At 43.3% G+C, this 17294-nt stretch overlaps 2 protein-coding genes across 5 annotated transcripts in view; one reads left to right on the top strand and one right to left on the bottom strand.

Annotated features, from left to right (window-relative positions):
- The window catches only part of ggps1 (geranylgeranyl diphosphate synthase 1), a 50720-nt gene extending 47179 nt beyond the window's left edge, over positions 1-3541 (bottom strand). Inside the window, exon 1 of one of the 2 annotated variants that reach the window (XM_063191884.1) lies at positions 3007-3541. The gene's annotated coding sequence lies outside the window, so the exon portion shown is untranslated. The other variant, XM_063191885.1, reaches the window with a different exon arrangement.
- Positions 3542-3645: 104 nt separating this feature from the next.
- The window catches only part of arid4b (AT-rich interaction domain 4B), a 75170-nt gene continuing 61521 nt past the window's right edge, over positions 3646-17294 (top strand). The window contains exons 1-2 of one of the 3 annotated variants that reach the window (XM_063191880.1): positions 3646-3876; positions 6232-6293. In XM_063191880.1, coding sequence (XP_063047950.1) covers positions 6288-6293 — 6 coding nt within the window. In that variant the 5' untranslated portion in view covers positions 3646-3876; positions 6232-6287. The remainder of the gene's footprint in view (positions 3877-6231; positions 6294-17294) is intronic. The other 2 variants (XM_063191879.1, XM_063191881.1) reach the window with 2 other exon arrangements.

Here is a 17294-nt window from a genome sequence, read left to right as displayed (position 1 = left end):
TACTTCAACATCTGACTTGTATATACCCCGCCCCGCGATCTCGCCCCACGAGTTTGATTGGACCGACCATGAAATATCGGATGCAGTTCAGGCTCGTCTAAGATTTACAGACTCTCGTGCGAGCTCACAAAGTTTAGCGAAGATGCACGAGGCACGAAGGGTCTGCGTGAGAGCCAGGCTACCCCTTTTGGACCCAAGAATATTTTGCGACCATCCACCCCATATTCTTAGGCTATTTCTTTGTCCATTAATACTGCTAGGTTTTCTATGAATACTTTCTCCACTAATATTGCTAGACATTCACAGGAGAGCAAATATTAACCATACAAGTGAATACTGTTACTAACCAGTTTATGGAATTTTGTTGGCTGTTAACTTGTGGATTTCCTGAATATGCAAAGTCCCTCCTGTCCGCAACTTCCCTACAGTATCTCCGCGCAACCCCTCAGGGGTCCCAAACCCCAGTTTGGGAACCACTGCAAAGCTGAGGCAAAACGGACTAGAAAGCCCAAAAAGTTTTACCATAGTAGGCTATACCACTGACTAGTAGAACTATCTTATCAGCTTAGTATGATGAGACAACCACTCTAGTTCAAAATGGCAAGCCCTCCACAGCATCACTGCCAGTCTGTCACTCGTGTTTTATAGCAACCAGGAAATGAGTCAGTAAAAAGTAGCACCAAAGAGGAAGGTAGCCCCCCTGGGTGTGCAGTTGCCACACTGGAACTCAAACCGGGCCTCCTGAGGAACCAAACTGAGGCCCTGACCACTGCACAAGAGCCAGGCTCATTATCACTCGTTGGTGTGACAGAGCACACCCACAACCACAGAATCTCCAGTCCTCTTCCCTCGGTCGGGTGCTGCATGTGCCTCTGCTACGGCACCAGACAACTGAGGGAGAGCTTCCAACCTTCAGCCAGGTAATAAACTGACTCCTCCGCCCTGTCGTGGTCTAACGGTAGGGCACTGGGTTACTTTTTTTCATTTATCCTTTATTTAGCCACGATTGTCCCATTGAGACTAGAGTCTCTTCTGCCAGGGAGTCCTGGTTACTACGCCGGTGATCCGGGTTCGATTTTGGCCTGGGTCATTTGACCATCCTTCCCTGTCTCTCCCCCCACTCGTTTCCTGTCTCTCCTCCACTGTCCTGTTAAAGGCAAAAATACAATAGAACTAAAAATATATATATTTATAAACTAACTGCTCAACACCACATGACCACCGAGCTTGAGCTAACATTTCTGCACTTGGCTCTTCTAGTACTAAGCCATATGTTGACCCTTGCATTGTCCAGACTGCTCAGTTTAGACTTGTTTCAGGTTACATGTAGAAGGTACCCCACAGGCATTTCGTACATGCAACTAATGGCACAGGTTAGTTAAATAGATTTAAACTTTAGGCTATGCTCTTTCCAAACTCTCCCGCTTCATAATGCACGTTTGTTACAAACGAAAGTTTCAGAGAAGCGTAATGGAATTTGGCATGCCTAATTTACATATATTCTTTTCTCCACTCAATTGAATTCAGTGCGAAAAGATAGGCACGCCTATTTAACCAGCAGCTTCTCATTCTCCGCCCTGCCGTCATTTGGTGGAATTTCAGCGCACAGGAATTTGGAATGCCCATTAACTAACTATACAGCATTTATTCTCCGCTCACCTGTCTCCAGTCACAAATGTTCCTTCTCGCTCGTACCCGCCACCTCTCCTTTCGCCTCCCTTCCGAAGCTGTTCGATTGATTCGTCAGGTGTCTTGCCCTAGTTTCCTTCCAGTTCACCTAGCTTCATTGCTCTCCAACCATCATCTGCCGGAGGGTGTCCGCTCACAGATACTGCCCGAGCTCTCGGTGGCGCCCCATACTCCCGAGCTTGAGAATGTTTGCTGCATAGACATTTCTTGCCCGTGGCAGTACTTCAGCACCACGGCCAGAGGTCTTGCCCAAAACGCAACGTAATCTATCTCAGCTTCTTGAGTGCAGTGGTCCCTTGGGACCCCGTGAAGCACTTTGATGATCAGTCCACCGCGTGGACAGCCACTCTCCTCCGAGAGAAGCACGATCACGAGAAGTCCGCTCTCCAGCGAGAACGAAGATGTATGCATACATGTTTAATCCAAATTTCAGAGACTGAACTAATGAAATACATGTAGTGCATGGCCACTTCATACTGACATAAAACAGTGACATACTTCATCTGAAGAATATGTAGATTCCTTTCCAATGCCACTACTTCCCAAAAACATAGCTCAATGTATACTATAATACTATTTCTGTTAAATGGCAACTTAAATTCAACTCAGTTTTTGTAGGCCTACACTGGCACCAGTGCTTCAGAGAATGTGACCAGGGCGTAATGAAAGGAAATATGTAATGTGCAACATGACGACAGTCATGTGGCTTCTGTGACCAACTCAAATATATAACCATACCACATTCAGATACACAACTTGCACTGCAGCCTTACAGAGATTGTGTGTGGCAACAAGCAGTCCAAGCAAGCAAACACATATGTTTTATTATTTGTTGAATGTAAAACATACATTATTGATTTGCTGATCAAAACTAGGCTAACATTGGACAAAACAATGACTAAGCCTCTCGCAAAACACCTGCTTCAGATAGACCTCCAAACTCCTGACAAGTATAGGCTACTTAATACCCATAGCTCAAGATCATCCATCAATAAATAATTGGCTTAGGTCAACACAAGAACTGCTGGGGACTTCCCAATGCGTAGGCTACATGGCCTTCTTAAAGATGTGCAAATATCAAAAACAAAATCAACAAAATGTAGAAGTCACTGAAGTAAATGAACATAAATATGGGATTTTCCTTAGCAAGGCCAACAAAATATAGGCCTACAATGTAAGTCTCGGCCATTCCAATTATATTTAAGGCGCCAATTAAGACCACTAATTGACAATAAAAGGACATTAGGAGAGGCCAGAACCCACACAACCTCATCAAACACAATTTTACAAGGCATAACTGCAGTCCACTCCACCCACCTTGTATGTCAGGCAAATTGAAATCCGGGTACTTCAGCACTTCCGCTATCCGACGTTTTTCCTGATTTCTTGGCTAACATTAGCACGTTAGCTTGCGCCTCATTACTGGACACATCCGCTGTCATATATATCCAAAATACTGGTACAAAATGCCAAGTCACTGAATATTACAGTAGTCTGGTCGCCTTTAGAAACCCGATCATTCGCTGAGAGAGAGAAAAAGAGCGCAAATTCATCCGATGCGCTCTGCCTCTCGGCCAGACCTCGAACCATCCTCCTCATCCGCATACACAGCAAGTTAAATACGCCATGGCCTCTCTACCGAGCAAGCGCACACAAGTAGGTGGGGCAGGAGTTGACAGCGACGGCCGTCTGTTTTCTAGCTAGATTCTCACGCAGTGATTTGTGGGAATTGTAGTTTTCATGATGCGTCTGGATGTCGCTGTAGAAGACTTCATTGCGCGTAAAATTACACATAAGAAATACAGTTCCCATGCACGCTAATCGCCATATCGCCGTAGCCCGGTGAGAAAAGTGAAAAACAAATGGTCTAAAATTGACCAATACCCAGAGCCAAAAGGCGGACACTTGACGCTTTAGTCCAATGACAGAGCAAGGTTTGTTCCGTGGGTGGATTTGTGTATCTGTCAGTCAGCTTCAGCCCAAAGAGGGGCATCATAGAGAAAGAGAGCCTGAGTGGGGAGAAAGACTTTGGAGGAATCACATCTCAGCACCGACTGAGATCTTGCGGACTCCGTCTGAACATTTTCTGACGTCGAGCAACAAACCTTTCAGATCTGATGGATTATTTCTGATTATTTTTCATTACGGGTTATTGGAACTCATTGTCTCAGTTGGACAGACAACAAGGTACGATTGTTTATACGCTCTTACTTTGAGGTCTTACGCTAAGTAGGCTACGTGTTAGAAATGGTTTTATGTCGCCTTACAGAAGTAAAAGCAAATCGATCAACAGTGGTAGTTTGCAGGGGGTTGTCGCATGACTGAAATAGATTGGTGTACAAAAGACACGGAAATTGTGGGCAAACAGGGGGCATTCGCTTATTGTCATCAACCTTGTTTACTTAAGCAATAACGTTACATGATTTTCGTACATGCATGTTGTTTCTGCTCGCCAACGGAGCACCCTTGTTCTTTACCCATTGTCCAGTCGAGTTATGTGTTGTTTTAACGAAGTGTATTTTCATAAAAACAGCAGATGTTGCGTAGGAATTCGCTAAAAAAGCAGTGGTCCTCGACATCAAATAGCCCAACTGATGGGGAAATGCTGCTTGTTGGATAGCCCTTACGTAAGGCTTTGTGCGCTATGGTGTGAGTATTTCGAATTAATACTGGGATACAACTCTTTAAAATCAGCAAGTGCATGTCTGGAGTTTCATGGGTCGATCGAATCTTGCATTTGTGCTGTGCTTGGCTGAATCAAGCAAGCGCCCAAAACGCGCTCATTGAAGAGATTCTGAAATGATTCAGCGCGTAATTATATATTGTTGGAACTGTATTTTCGACCGCGCGGTGTGCCTGTGCGTAATTCGGTGTGCTTTATCGTCTTTTCTGGAAATTCGGGGCTTACTTCCTCTGTTCCTATGTAGTCCCGTGGCATACAATAACGACAAGCCCATACGAGCGAATTGAAATGGCTGGCTTGTTGAACCTCTAGTTCGCATAAGCAGTTTCCTTCAGTTGTATCCTATTTATCCATTGGAGGCATATATCTACGCGATCTCTCCCGAGCAAACATTTTGGTGAACGAGCTGTGTCAGTCGAAAATGCCTAAGCTTTTCCTGTGAGGCACTGTCACGGTGAAGCAGCCTAGTGATTGTCGAGGTGACATTGTAGCCTAACACTATCGTCGGAAGAAATATAGCAAGCTTGAAGCATCGAGCATACGACGTGAGCTCTCTAGTAATTTATCAGAAGTACTGTATCGTTGTCTTTATGTGGTGTTTCAAGCGACTTTGCTTTGCTTGACCTTGTTCGTTGAGGTTGACAGCTTTTCTATTGTGTGAAGCACTCCGATGTAGTCCTAGCCATCAGCAGTTTGTACCAGAGCTTTCTCTTGTACACGGAGATATGCCCTCCGTTGGTATTATCCGCCTACAAATGGGCTACTGCGTAAAGTGTTTCTCCATTGCTCACGATTTGATCATAAACATCATATTCGGTCTTGCGAAGGAATGCATTGGTTTTAATACCATCGAGCGTTTTTGTACACGCATTTAAAGGCTACAGTGAGAAACTGTACCGTCCGTCCCACTTGGCGAGATAGCTTGAACAAACCCAACAATGATACCAGCTAGCAGCAAACATTTCCACTGCCACCATACGAATGTCCGTGTCCTAAGAAGAATAGCCCATAAGATGTTGCAGTTGTGATCATCTGCCAAAGTGTTTCTTTTCGGTGTTGTACTTATTTCGCCCTCATAGCCTACTAATGCATCGGCGGTGTGGCACAGAAATGGCGTCATCGAATGCTGTAGCGCAGACATTACGCTAACCTGCTCCCTCGTATGGCTACTGTAGTTTGTCTTGGTGGGATTTTCTGACTTTGATGAAGTTCAACGAATCGGATATGCGTTTCTGTCAATATAATCGGCAATATATCTTTCACCAACCCAATACTGTAAGTAATAGTCGAAGTTGTAGGCCTACTTTTGTGGATGATACTGAACTTGCCGTATGTTCTCATAGCAAAAGAAAATCACGTTGAGACCAGAGTAACACGGGATCATTACATAAACGGCTGAAAATGCTGTCCCATTCATCTCATCAACTTAAGCGTTTTACTCGGGGAAAGTCTGTCAGGTCAGATACGACTGACACTCGATGGAAACCTCTATATTCACGGTAAAATAATCGCAGGGCGGCCGTCGTCAACGACCGTTTTAAGCCAACCCCCGCGGTGTTGTGCTGTTTACCAGGAAAGCGATTGTATTTCTGCTGTGCGCACCGTCTCACCACCAGACTGTCGCGCGTCGAGGAGTTGAAAGAATGAAATTGTGCTTGCGTAGAGCCAGCTGTGTTCATTCGAATAACATGATGTGACATCTAGGACTCAATAATGCAAACCAGCCTCGCCCTTGTGTTAAACATTATTTTGTCGCATCGACCAAGTTGTGCTGTGCGTGTCACTACTGGCCTGATTGTTTGCCATGGTTGTATAACACGCTCAGGACAGGAGCTTATGCTTACATGTTTTTTTTTCAGCTACTGGTTCGACAGACAGCGATTGCTGAAGAGAGGCATCGAGGTTCCTCGCGGACATGAAGGTGAGTCTCCTAAACTTACATTTTGTTCAGTGCTTGGGCTTGCTGAGACTGCCAAGTAAGATGCTAGTTTAATATCGTTAACTCTTGATTGGGGACCATGTCTGAATGGGAAGTTAAATCACCATAATGAAAAATGTGACTTACTTGCGATAGCAGTTTATTGGAGTTCAAAGTGTCTTGAGTAGTATAACAACTTTTTTAGCTGTTGGGTTTCTCACGAGTAAGTGTGTTTAATGAGATTCTGGATATTTTATTTGACCCCTTGGGGCAATGGATGTAATTGAGTGCGCACACGCTTGGTATGCCACAGTAAAGTTCATCAGCTGTAGCCTCACTCCTCTGGAGATGATCAGTGATTAAAATCGGATTAACCATCATATGAATGTGAAGTAGGCTTACACGTGGGAGAACACACATTGCCTTTTATATCAGGCCAAATGGCTGGAACATGTAAAGGTGAGGGTGGAAGGAAGAGGGACCAGGGCATAGCTATTAGGGGGGCAAGCAGGTCATTTGCCCTCGGGCCCAGAGCCCTTCTGTATTGGTGTTGGGGGGCTTATTGTTACCATGGCAGGCTGTATGGAGGGGTCCTATAGGTGGTTTGCCCTGGGGCCCTGTGTGCAATTGTTCCGCCACTGAGAGGAACAGTCATCACCATTACCATTTGTCAGGTGAAGCATCCTCATCAGACTAGAGATGGAGCAAGTTTGTAATAAAGATGTGTAATAAATGCATAATAATGCAACTTCAGCATTTATAATAAAAGTTTTACCTCTTAATGTCTGACACTGTGTCAGCGCATAACAGCACAGAGTAAGGAGAGCCTACCCAGTAGCCTGCACTCATGACTAAACAGGCTCAACTACATCATAACAACATTGCTATGACATTACCGGAAGCCTTGTAACAGTTTAAGACTAATCACAGTAAGGTTATAACAGGCTCTGTGCAAAGGGGTTAATGTGTTGGAATGCCAAGATAATCATACGGGCCTAATGCCAGGAGGTTATGGGTGCAAAACGTTGTACTTGTATAGGTTATTTATTAATGGGACACAAGGCCTGTCACCTGAAGAGCTCTGAGATTTCCATATTGTTGCCATGCACGGTTGCACAATTATATACACTCACTGCCGTGGGGAAAAAGTTGGCAAAGTCAGAACCATTGTGTCTCCTCCGAAGTAGGCTACTTGGAATGTGATGGTGAATAGGCTTTGCCTTGTCTCCATGGTAACTGGCTGTTGGACCGTTGCCCATAGGATTTGTCCCTTGGCCCAGGGGGGGGAGTGGCCTGCGAGACAAGAAGACATGTATGGTTGTTGTTGGGTTTTTTTCCGGGGGTTGTTTTAGGGTTTTTTTTGTGTTAGTCGGGAAGTATGAGTATGACCAAGTAGTAGCCAAAGAAGTAGTGATCCATATGCAATATTGTAGAAGAATATACAGTAGATGACTTGGGATGTGTTGATTTGAAAGTAGGCCTGTTGTTTCTTAGTTGGAAAGCGAGTATGACCAAACTAGCACAAAAAAACTTGATTCATAGCAATCTAAGGGAATAGGTGTAGTGGCGTGTAAGGCAAGAATAAAGTTGATATGTGATGTGTTGATTTTAAAGTTGACTTTTTGTTTTCCTGGCTGGGAAAGTATACGTGTATGACCAAAAGTGCCAAAAAAGTAATTCAGTTGCTCTATAATGGAATTAAGCAAATAATGCAAAGGACACTTCAAGACACCTAGGCGGCAAATGCTTATTGGGCAGGCTTCCCTCTCTGGGGTTTAATCCGCCCTGACACTGTATAATTTCATCCGTCAAAGAGATGTCCAATCTCCCTAGGAAGCTAATGAATCCCATGTGCTTGTCAAGCTTGTTTGTCGCTGCAGTTTCTCACCAAATGACACCAGTCAGCGGTGCTGCACTGCTCATGACGTGTCGCACGCACACACACACACACACACAAAAACCTAGCACGGCGACGGCCCACTCTCTGTTAAGAGAGCAGCACACTTCCAGCTCGCTATTTGGCGGGGCTGAGATTTATTGTGGCCGTCCATGCCTCTGCGATTGATTAAAGCGTAACTTGCATTTACAATGCACCCGAGCTGTGAAATGGGTTCATTTACATCCATACCCTGCCAGCCGGTTGTGAAACCGAAATAGAAAAAAGAACATATTCTCGAGTATCTTCTTCATGCATGCATGAGACTTGTTGGCTCTCTGGTTCGCCACAATAGCATAGCATCTGATGTCAGGTGAAATGCAATTTCAATCGCCTGTGTTGTGCTTGTTACAATTGTGAATTGATGATAGAAGTACACATGGGCTTTGAGGTGGAGCTTTGATGAAGGTGTTTTTTGGGGGCGTGTACCAAAAGGCTTCTGACTCCTCACTGCTTTGCTTATCGTTGTTGTGTTGTCAGTACGGTGGAGCAGTTTTTGTCAGTTGTGTCACACAAGTAGTGAAAGCAGAGCGAGAGTAACTCTTAATAGAACAGCGTGGTACAGCATTGAGTAGAATAGGGACAGCTGCACAAGCTGTTTCATAGACACTTTCCATTCTGCCGTCTGTCTAGCCTAGCGCATCGAGATGCAGCTCTGCCAAACATTCAAACACTCTTGGCAATTCATTATTCCGAAAGTTCAGAATGCGTTTTTTGAGATGTCCTTTCAGATATTCTTTTGTGTAACAGCCATTGTAATGCAGTGTAAAATACTTGCTAAAAATACTAAGGCATAATACATCAATAATGACATGGCGGTATCACAATGCATGACTATTAAAACATGCCATGATTACAGTGAGGGAGAGACAGAAGAGAGTCATTTGTGTGGCAGACATGCGCAAAGTGATGAGTGTGTTTGAAATGCAATGCAGTGCAGTGCCGGTGCAGTTAGGTTTCCTCCGCTTGTGATGACACACACACACACACACACACACACACACACACACACACACACACACACACACACACACACACACACACACACACACACACACACACACACACACACACACACAGCGTAGTCATCATACCATCTGTTTCTGGCAGCCTTGCTCTGATCTCGGCTGCTCGTTTCTCCACTAGTCTCATTCAGGAGTAGACGATCAGGTGAAAGTGAGACAACAAGTGTGGCTTTTTTCACCTGTTTCTCGCGGCGACTAGAAGGCAGTTTCTTCTGCAGGGGAAGACATCGTCAGCAGCCTTTTGAGTTTCAGCATGTTCTCTACACTAAAACTTCGTTTTTTTCTTTGTAATATTACAAAAGTTAAGAGGTTTTATGCACCAAACAAATGAAGGCAACGTGAAATGGCAAGAATGGAAAAAAAGAGTGAAATTGTTTGTTTGTCTGTCAGCCTCAATTGGTTGGGTAATGGAAATATGTTGAGATATCAAAACAGAGCTGCGTTGCCGATAGCCAGAGGGTGCCGGGACAAAGAGGGGGATTCAACAAGGGATTATTTTACAGCATGTGAGCTTCGGAAAAAAGCTTTAATTTTCTCCCACACCCCCTTCGCCGTGTTCCTTTGTTTTGCCAAACAATCAGAGTCATTGTTGGCCACGATGGTGGGTCGATTCGGGATTCAGTCCCTGTTGTCAAGGAATGTAGTCAAAAAGGTTAGGAACAAGTCAACAGTGTGGGTTTTTCCCTTTGTCACACAGTGGCAAAGACATGAACATGAAATAAACAACACCCTTCAAAGGGAGCTGCCGAACATGACAGTGCGATTAAGTTTCCGAACGATCACCTTTTAGACTAGAGAAAGGAGCAGTAATGAGACTTAAGATTGGCAGAGTGAGGAAAGTGTACACACACACACACACACACGCACGCACGCACGCACGCACGCACGCACACAGACACACAGACACACACACACACACTCACACACACACACACAGACACACACACACACACACACACACACACACAGACACACACGCTCACACACACACACACAGAACCACAGGCGTTTGCTGGGTGGTGTGTTTCCCTCTCCCAGTAGACAGCTCTGTTTAGCATCTGTGCCACAGGAGAGTGTCTCCATTAATGAGTAACTGTGTGAAGAGGGGGAGAAAAAAAAAGAAAAACTATCCCGGCTGGGCGATCATTGTAGCTGCTGAAATGTCTTTAGCTCCCAGCACTGCATTAAGGACCTAATCAGCCATATAGGAGGAGGACTTAACCAGTCACAGACGACGAGATTTTTTTTGTTAGGCAACAGTTACAGTTTGAGATGGATTTTTTTTTTTAACGTTTGGCCTTATTCTTATTCTTCTCTTGTCCAACCACCAAGCCTGCAGCTGTGGCTTTTCAAATCCTAAATACACACACAATCTCACTTTCACTCTCTCACTCACTCACTCACTCACTCACTCACTCACTCACTCACTCACTCACTCACTCACGCTCTCTCTCTCTCTCTCTCTCTCTCTCTCTCTCTCTCTCTCTCTCTCTCTCACACTCACACTCACACTCACACTCACACTCACTCACACACACACACACACACACACACACACACACACACACACACACACACACACACACACACAGGCGCGTGCTTGGCACTTCTCTTCTCTGGAGATGATTGACACACAGCACCCATTAAGCTGCCACTGTCGGCAGCTGGTTCTGTTTCCGATCGGCCAGAGGAGCACTGTGACCCGCACCTGAACCGTGTGTGGACAAGCGACCGGGCTGGGGGTCAGATAGATGAGGCGTGTGGAGAGAGGCCAGTGGTGATTCTTCTTCTTCCTTTATTCTGTCTGCCGACCTCGCCGCTCTTCTAACCCAACTCTTCACTTTATTTTGAGGACATGGATCATGTAGTGTGAAACACGCGCTCGCGCGCGCACACACACACACACACACGACACACACACACACACACACACACACACACACACACACACACACACACACACACACACACACACACACACACACACACACACACACACTGTGCTGACGCTGCAGAAAACTCTGTGTTGTCATACTAGTCGGTGAGGAACGGCCAAAGCCAGACCGTGCCACCCCACGACCCCCCACCCCCTCAGAGGTATGGTGGATTGTTTGACACATATTTCACGCTTGCCTGAAGGAGGTTGTACCGGGGTTGCTGTTAATCACTGTGTTTGATGTGGGAGCCAAGAGAAGACTAAACGCAGCCAAAGTGTGGATTAATGGACCAACCAACCCGTGCTCTTATTTTGGATGGAGCAAAGCCCTTCCCATCGACATGGCATTCTTCATGCATGCCCAAGCTTCCTGTCTAGTGGGGCAAAATCCCAATGCTTGTGTTATAATCATAAAGTTCATAAAGGTTGGAGCAGGCTTCAGCCAACAATTTTTTCTTCTTTTAAGGGTGCTGACCAAAATATTGTAAAACTGAAAAATGGGAAAAGGTCGCACCATGCTTAGGTTTCTTTATTACACAGACGCGTTTCGACGTTCTGCTTTCCTCAGTGCGCACACTGAGGAAGGCACAACGCCGAAACGTGTCGGTGTAATAAAGAAACCGATGCATGGTGCGACTAGGGATGCAAACGATTAATCGATTAATCGACTTTAATCTATCAATGCGTTAATCGATTAAAAAACATTAATCGCAATTAATCGTCAATTCAACTGACGAGATCCAGGTGAAATGGGCATGTGAAGAGTGTGTTTGAAGAGGGGTGTGAATAGTGGGAATATTTAAATCACCTTTGGATTAAAGAATTGAAATAGAATTAATTTAAATGTGGTATTTTATCTCAATTTTTAATTAAAATTTTTAGATTTAGTAGTTTTTTTATCGAGAAACATTGAGATTTCGGGTGGAAAACGCTGCTTATCAATACTTAAATCGTAAGTCGATCGATAAGGCTATCAAGTAATGATTAATGAATTAATCGATAATTAGCATCCCTATCCCTATTTGCATCCCATCCCCTTTTCTCATTTTCTGTGTTATAATCATGTAATCATAATTATATGATTATACAAAATGTGTGACTGAATGTATAGTAACACCACATACACTGTGCTACAAGGGTCAGGGTTGGGTATGTAGTGTATATTGTACAGTAAGTACATAATATTGCATGATGATGCATGCATATAGATACACAAAATAGAAACTTCAAAATTAAGTCTAAATTATTATTTTTTTCTGTGTAGAGCAGGCACTTGGCTTACTGTACATTCCTAATAGTCCCTGGGGGATTGTATCTGTAACCTGTCTTTTACAGGTGTGACAGTTTGAATATCACGTGAAACAAAATCGCATTGCTGACTGTTTTGTTTCCCATCTAATCAGTAAATAGCAAGACGGGTTGTACTAGCTCAGCTGGGTCTCCCCTTAATGCCTCTATATTGTAAGTGGGGTAATGAAGATTGCATTTGTTTACGTAGCCTACTGAGGCACCTCGGCTTATTAAAGCAGCCTTCAGAGACACGAGGAAATGTCTGTCAATTAATCATACTGTTGTTGGAGCATTCCCAGTTATTTATGTGGAAGGAACATCGGTTGTCATCGTGACTTCTTTTGGGGGTCGGGAGGCTGGGGGTATGAAATGGTGCACCACCTTCATATTATTGTTGCCCCTTTTTCAGAAAGAGTGAAGGATCTTGAAACTCTGGAAATGCACAATGTTCAGGAAATGAATACAGTGGTAACCATAGGCTGTCATTTAAGCTCCACAACACAATGTGCCACACTGCTGCTGAATGGGATGCACGAATGATAACGGGTCGGGGGGGCAATTTGTACTACACTATTCGACTACTCATTTCCAGTGTGTAGTTTTGGAAGAGATACTTAAATAAAGCAATATGCAGGACACACTTTTATTAATTTGATACAGGGCAAGGGCCAAGTAGAACTCAGTCTTGATTAAGCTGTATTGTGTTGTTTGTAAAGTTTAATCCTGTGTAGAGAATGAGGCATCAGTTGAGAACTTTGTTTTGTTTTTTAATGGCCCTTATTGCAAGGCCTGTTAATACTTGAAGGTTCTTAAAAAGGCGGTGGGGTATTGTATTTCACACTCTAGCTGGAATCACAAGTGTCTGGTTAAGAGCAAAGCATATGAGAATTTAAGCCATGAAGTTCCATTAAGCCATGATTTTTTTCTTTTTTTTCCTTCCTGAAGAGAAGCCCTTGCGTTCAATATGTGAGTAGCAGTAGGTGAACCGCTCTCCACACATAGGTGAGCACTGCAGAGCGGCGAACAAAGCGGTTTTCTCTCCACAGCACACCGCTCTAGGCTGCGTTTCTCGCCACCGGCTTGAACAAAACATGTGTGTTTAATCAGCCCGTTCTGGGTCTGGGAAAGATTTTCCACCTCAACAGAGTTTGGTGAGTCGAATAGCTGTTAAAAAAAAAAAAGTCAATGAGCACCTATTTACATCTCTTTCGGGGTGAAAAAATGTGACCTGAAGGTGTGTGTATGTATACTGTATGTCACCTGTCAAATTCATTGGACAGTTTGGTTTACCTCACTGCCACTGCTCTCCAGCACAAAAATATGCTTTGCTGGAAGACAATATTGTCAGCACACTGCAGTTGTTAGGCTTTTTAAGAACAAGTCGTCTTATTGCCTGAAGCCTTCAGGTCATTCAGGGTTTTCATAGGCAAGGAATTTTTGTTATAGTTGATGGACATGTCACTTTTCAGCACTGTGTGTGTGTGTGTGTGTGTGCATGTGTGCGCGTGCCTAAGCAACTGCCTGGGTGTGTCATCTCTAAAACCTGAAAAAACTATTAAACGTCTACCCATTTCACATTTTTGCTGAAGTAGTTAGTGGATATTATATGGGATGTTTCACATTTATGTGTCCATCAGGTGAAAGTTGTTATCTGGCCCAGAGCAAAATGGTGCCTGAGCTGTGTAGCATTCCCATAGGTCCAAAAAAAATGTTGCGATGAGGTGGAGAAATCAAGAGTGTTTCCCTCAGAGCATTTGTTGAAAAAGGTGGTTGGGGGTTAGCCTGTATAAGAAATGGGTCATGTGGCCGAAAGGGCTATATTGTGCTGTCTCATGTAAAATGATTTGAACACCCCTCCCCCAAATCAGCAAATGGCTTATACAGTGTTTGTAAAGCAACTTTAGAACTTACACCAGCAATACAAAATCTTTATCTTTTAATGGAGCTAGTCAAGGCGGTAGTTGTTGTCGAGGTGGTAACACCCACCAACATAATAACTTATCACCAACGTAATAACCCTGCCAACGTAATAAAAAAAAAATGCATTTCAAACGTAATAGCCCGGCCAAATTACTTCCTGCCAATGTAATAGAGGTGGCCTAGTCATGCTCTGAACTCTGAAGAAGGCCCAGTAGACCGAAAAGCGGTGGGATCTTTGTAGCCTGCTACATTTTAAAAACTGTAGTATTAAGTGCTTCATATTTCCTCGCTTGAAAGAACCACGCTTGAAGAGTCCTGAGAGCACAGATGACCACTGAAGAGAAAGTGAACTCTGCAGCATGCCAAATTGCTGTTAGTTTTCTTGCATTGGCTAAGAGTTTGTTGTCAAGTGATGGGTGATGCCCTGGAGGTTTTAAAAAGATGGTTGGTCATTTCAGGTGAATGCACTGTATATTTCTTTGTTAGAAAAATGTAAGGACTAGACCTTTTTATAGTACCTATCTATGCACAGTATTGCTGCTGTTATATATGCGGCATAACACCTTTTAAACTAATCTGGGAACTAAGAGACACATAAGTGGAGCTCTCCACAGCACCCTGGCAGATACTCTGTGACACTTAGGGCAAAGCTTTCCATCTGTATCCTTATCCAGACTGAGCAAGGACTTTGATCTTGACTCATTGCATGAAATGTGTGGCACAAACGATGACTATTTCTATTGTATTGATACTTACTGTATCTTACTTTGTTGTGTGAGAGCCTCTGTAAAGTCTTCCTGGTGTAACTATAAGGGCTACTACAAACCCTGAACCAGGCCAGATTGTGTCCTTGAGTGTGAAGAAATTAGGACTGACGGGTCAATAAATTGGTGTTTCTTGAACACCTGGATATGAATACTGCATTTAGACAACCTCGGGAACACTGGTGAAACCAAACTCCTGTTTGAGCCATAATATTATGACCTGCAGCTAGGGCTGGGCAATATGAAGATATATATCGTTATCGTGATATAAAAGTGTATATCGTGACCTTTCTCCTATATCGTTTATATCGTGATAGTAATTTTGATCAATTTTATACAATTGAATATCATTTAATTACATTTCATGTTGTCACAATACACACTATACATTAATGTAACTGTAAAAATAAGAATAAAAAGATCAATTTTAAAGAAAGGTTGTTTTGCGACATGAAAAAATAAAGAGCAAATAAAGAGAATAACTGAAAACGTATGTAATTGTGCTATATCGTGATATATATCGTTATGGTGATATAAAGTAATCCATATCGTGATATGTTTTTTTTTCCATATTGCCCAGCCCTACCTTCAGCGTGTCAGGGACAACAAATAATGGGAGATCATAATCGTCTTATCATAGGCACAAATTCCAAATCGTAGTAGTGGAAGATGGGAATGGTTATACATTATTATGCTGTTACATAAAATGAAAGACATCTATCCATATCAAATGAAAACATTGACTATGCTGAGGTGTCTTTTTCTTAACCTGTGAAGGGACTACATTATTTCTCAGAACAATAATCAAGTGCAAATGCGCTTTCACACAAGCAATTGCCTATTAAGTTGTTACAAGATATGAATTAAGTTTCTCATTTAAAAAGCCTTTTATTTGATTGACCTGACAGGAACTCAGACCTTGTAAAATGAATCAGATTCACAATAATCATTTCATATTTAATGATTTTCTGTTTTTCAGAAAGTTTTTTTTTTTTCATTTATTATTGATTGAGTTCTCAAGGATCACAAGGGAGTTCATGAGAGTCTCTTGCTATGTTTGACCTGCCCACACCCAAGCGGAACCAAGGCTGGTTAGCTGCTGTGGATGTCATCTCTCTCTCTCTCTCTCTGTCTCTCTCTCTCTCTCTTTCTGGGAGAATGGGTCAATGGATCCTGTGTGTGTGTGTGTGTGTGTGTGTGTGTGTGTGTGTGTGTGTGTGTGTGTGTGTGTGTGCGCGCGTGCATTGTGGAGTAGTGTGGCTGTGTGTGTGTGCTGTCTGTGGCTTGTATGTTATCATGCCTCCCTCTGTCTGCCGACGTCTACGTCATTAGAGGCCGTGACAGCTGAGTGTGGCTATCCAGAGCTCATATCCATCACTTACTCTGCAATCTGCTCTGTCCTGTCCTGTCCTGGTCTGTTGGAGGATTCCCCTAGTAATGCAACGGCTCTATGCAAAGCTCCTGCGTAGACCACCGTAGCAGTAGCCAGAAAGAGTGAGGATACATTTAGGTGATCAAGAATCCCTTCAAATTGACTTGTTGTGTTTTGGCTCTTTTCAAGTCACTCTGCAGTAATGCCAACTGTCAAAGCGTCCAATTTTTTGTTCTTTGTATTGTACTCTGTTGGTTTAGGCACAGAGAATATTTGTTTAAAGACCCAACTGTTTCTTTGGGCCGCCTTTTCCAATTTGTTGTTCTGGTTTTGACTTGCAGGTATGATAATCAGCATGTCTACTACATAGTTTTTTCTGTTTCATTCTAGCCATGCCAATTTTTGTGCTGGCATTGTATGTGAATGGGAAGCATTTTTGTTCACATTCATGTAAATATGGATTCCTATACAGTCAGACATTCAGAGAGAACTGTTGGGGAAATGTAAAATTAAGCTGTCATTTCATTTAAAGAAACGCATTCATTTGTGTGTGCACATTTTTCGCTATATAAATTCCTGCTATAGACTGAATTTCTGCCAGTGCACTGGTTAATATGTAAGGAACAGCTTCATTTCTTTTCTTAATTGTCTTGGGGGAAAATAATATGAGTGGTGACCGTTGGCTCAGGCATGATAATAACAAGAATGCTGTGAGTCATCGGCTCGCAATATATTCTTTTCATTTCCCAATAAAGACGTGC

The sequence above is a fragment of the Engraulis encrasicolus genome, chromosome 24 (assembly GCF_034702125.1).
Source record: "Engraulis encrasicolus isolate BLACKSEA-1 chromosome 24, IST_EnEncr_1.0, whole genome shotgun sequence".
NCBI lineage: Eukaryota > Metazoa > Chordata > Actinopteri > Clupeiformes > Engraulidae > Engraulis > Engraulis encrasicolus.
This window is presented reverse-complemented; position numbering and strand designations above follow the sequence as displayed.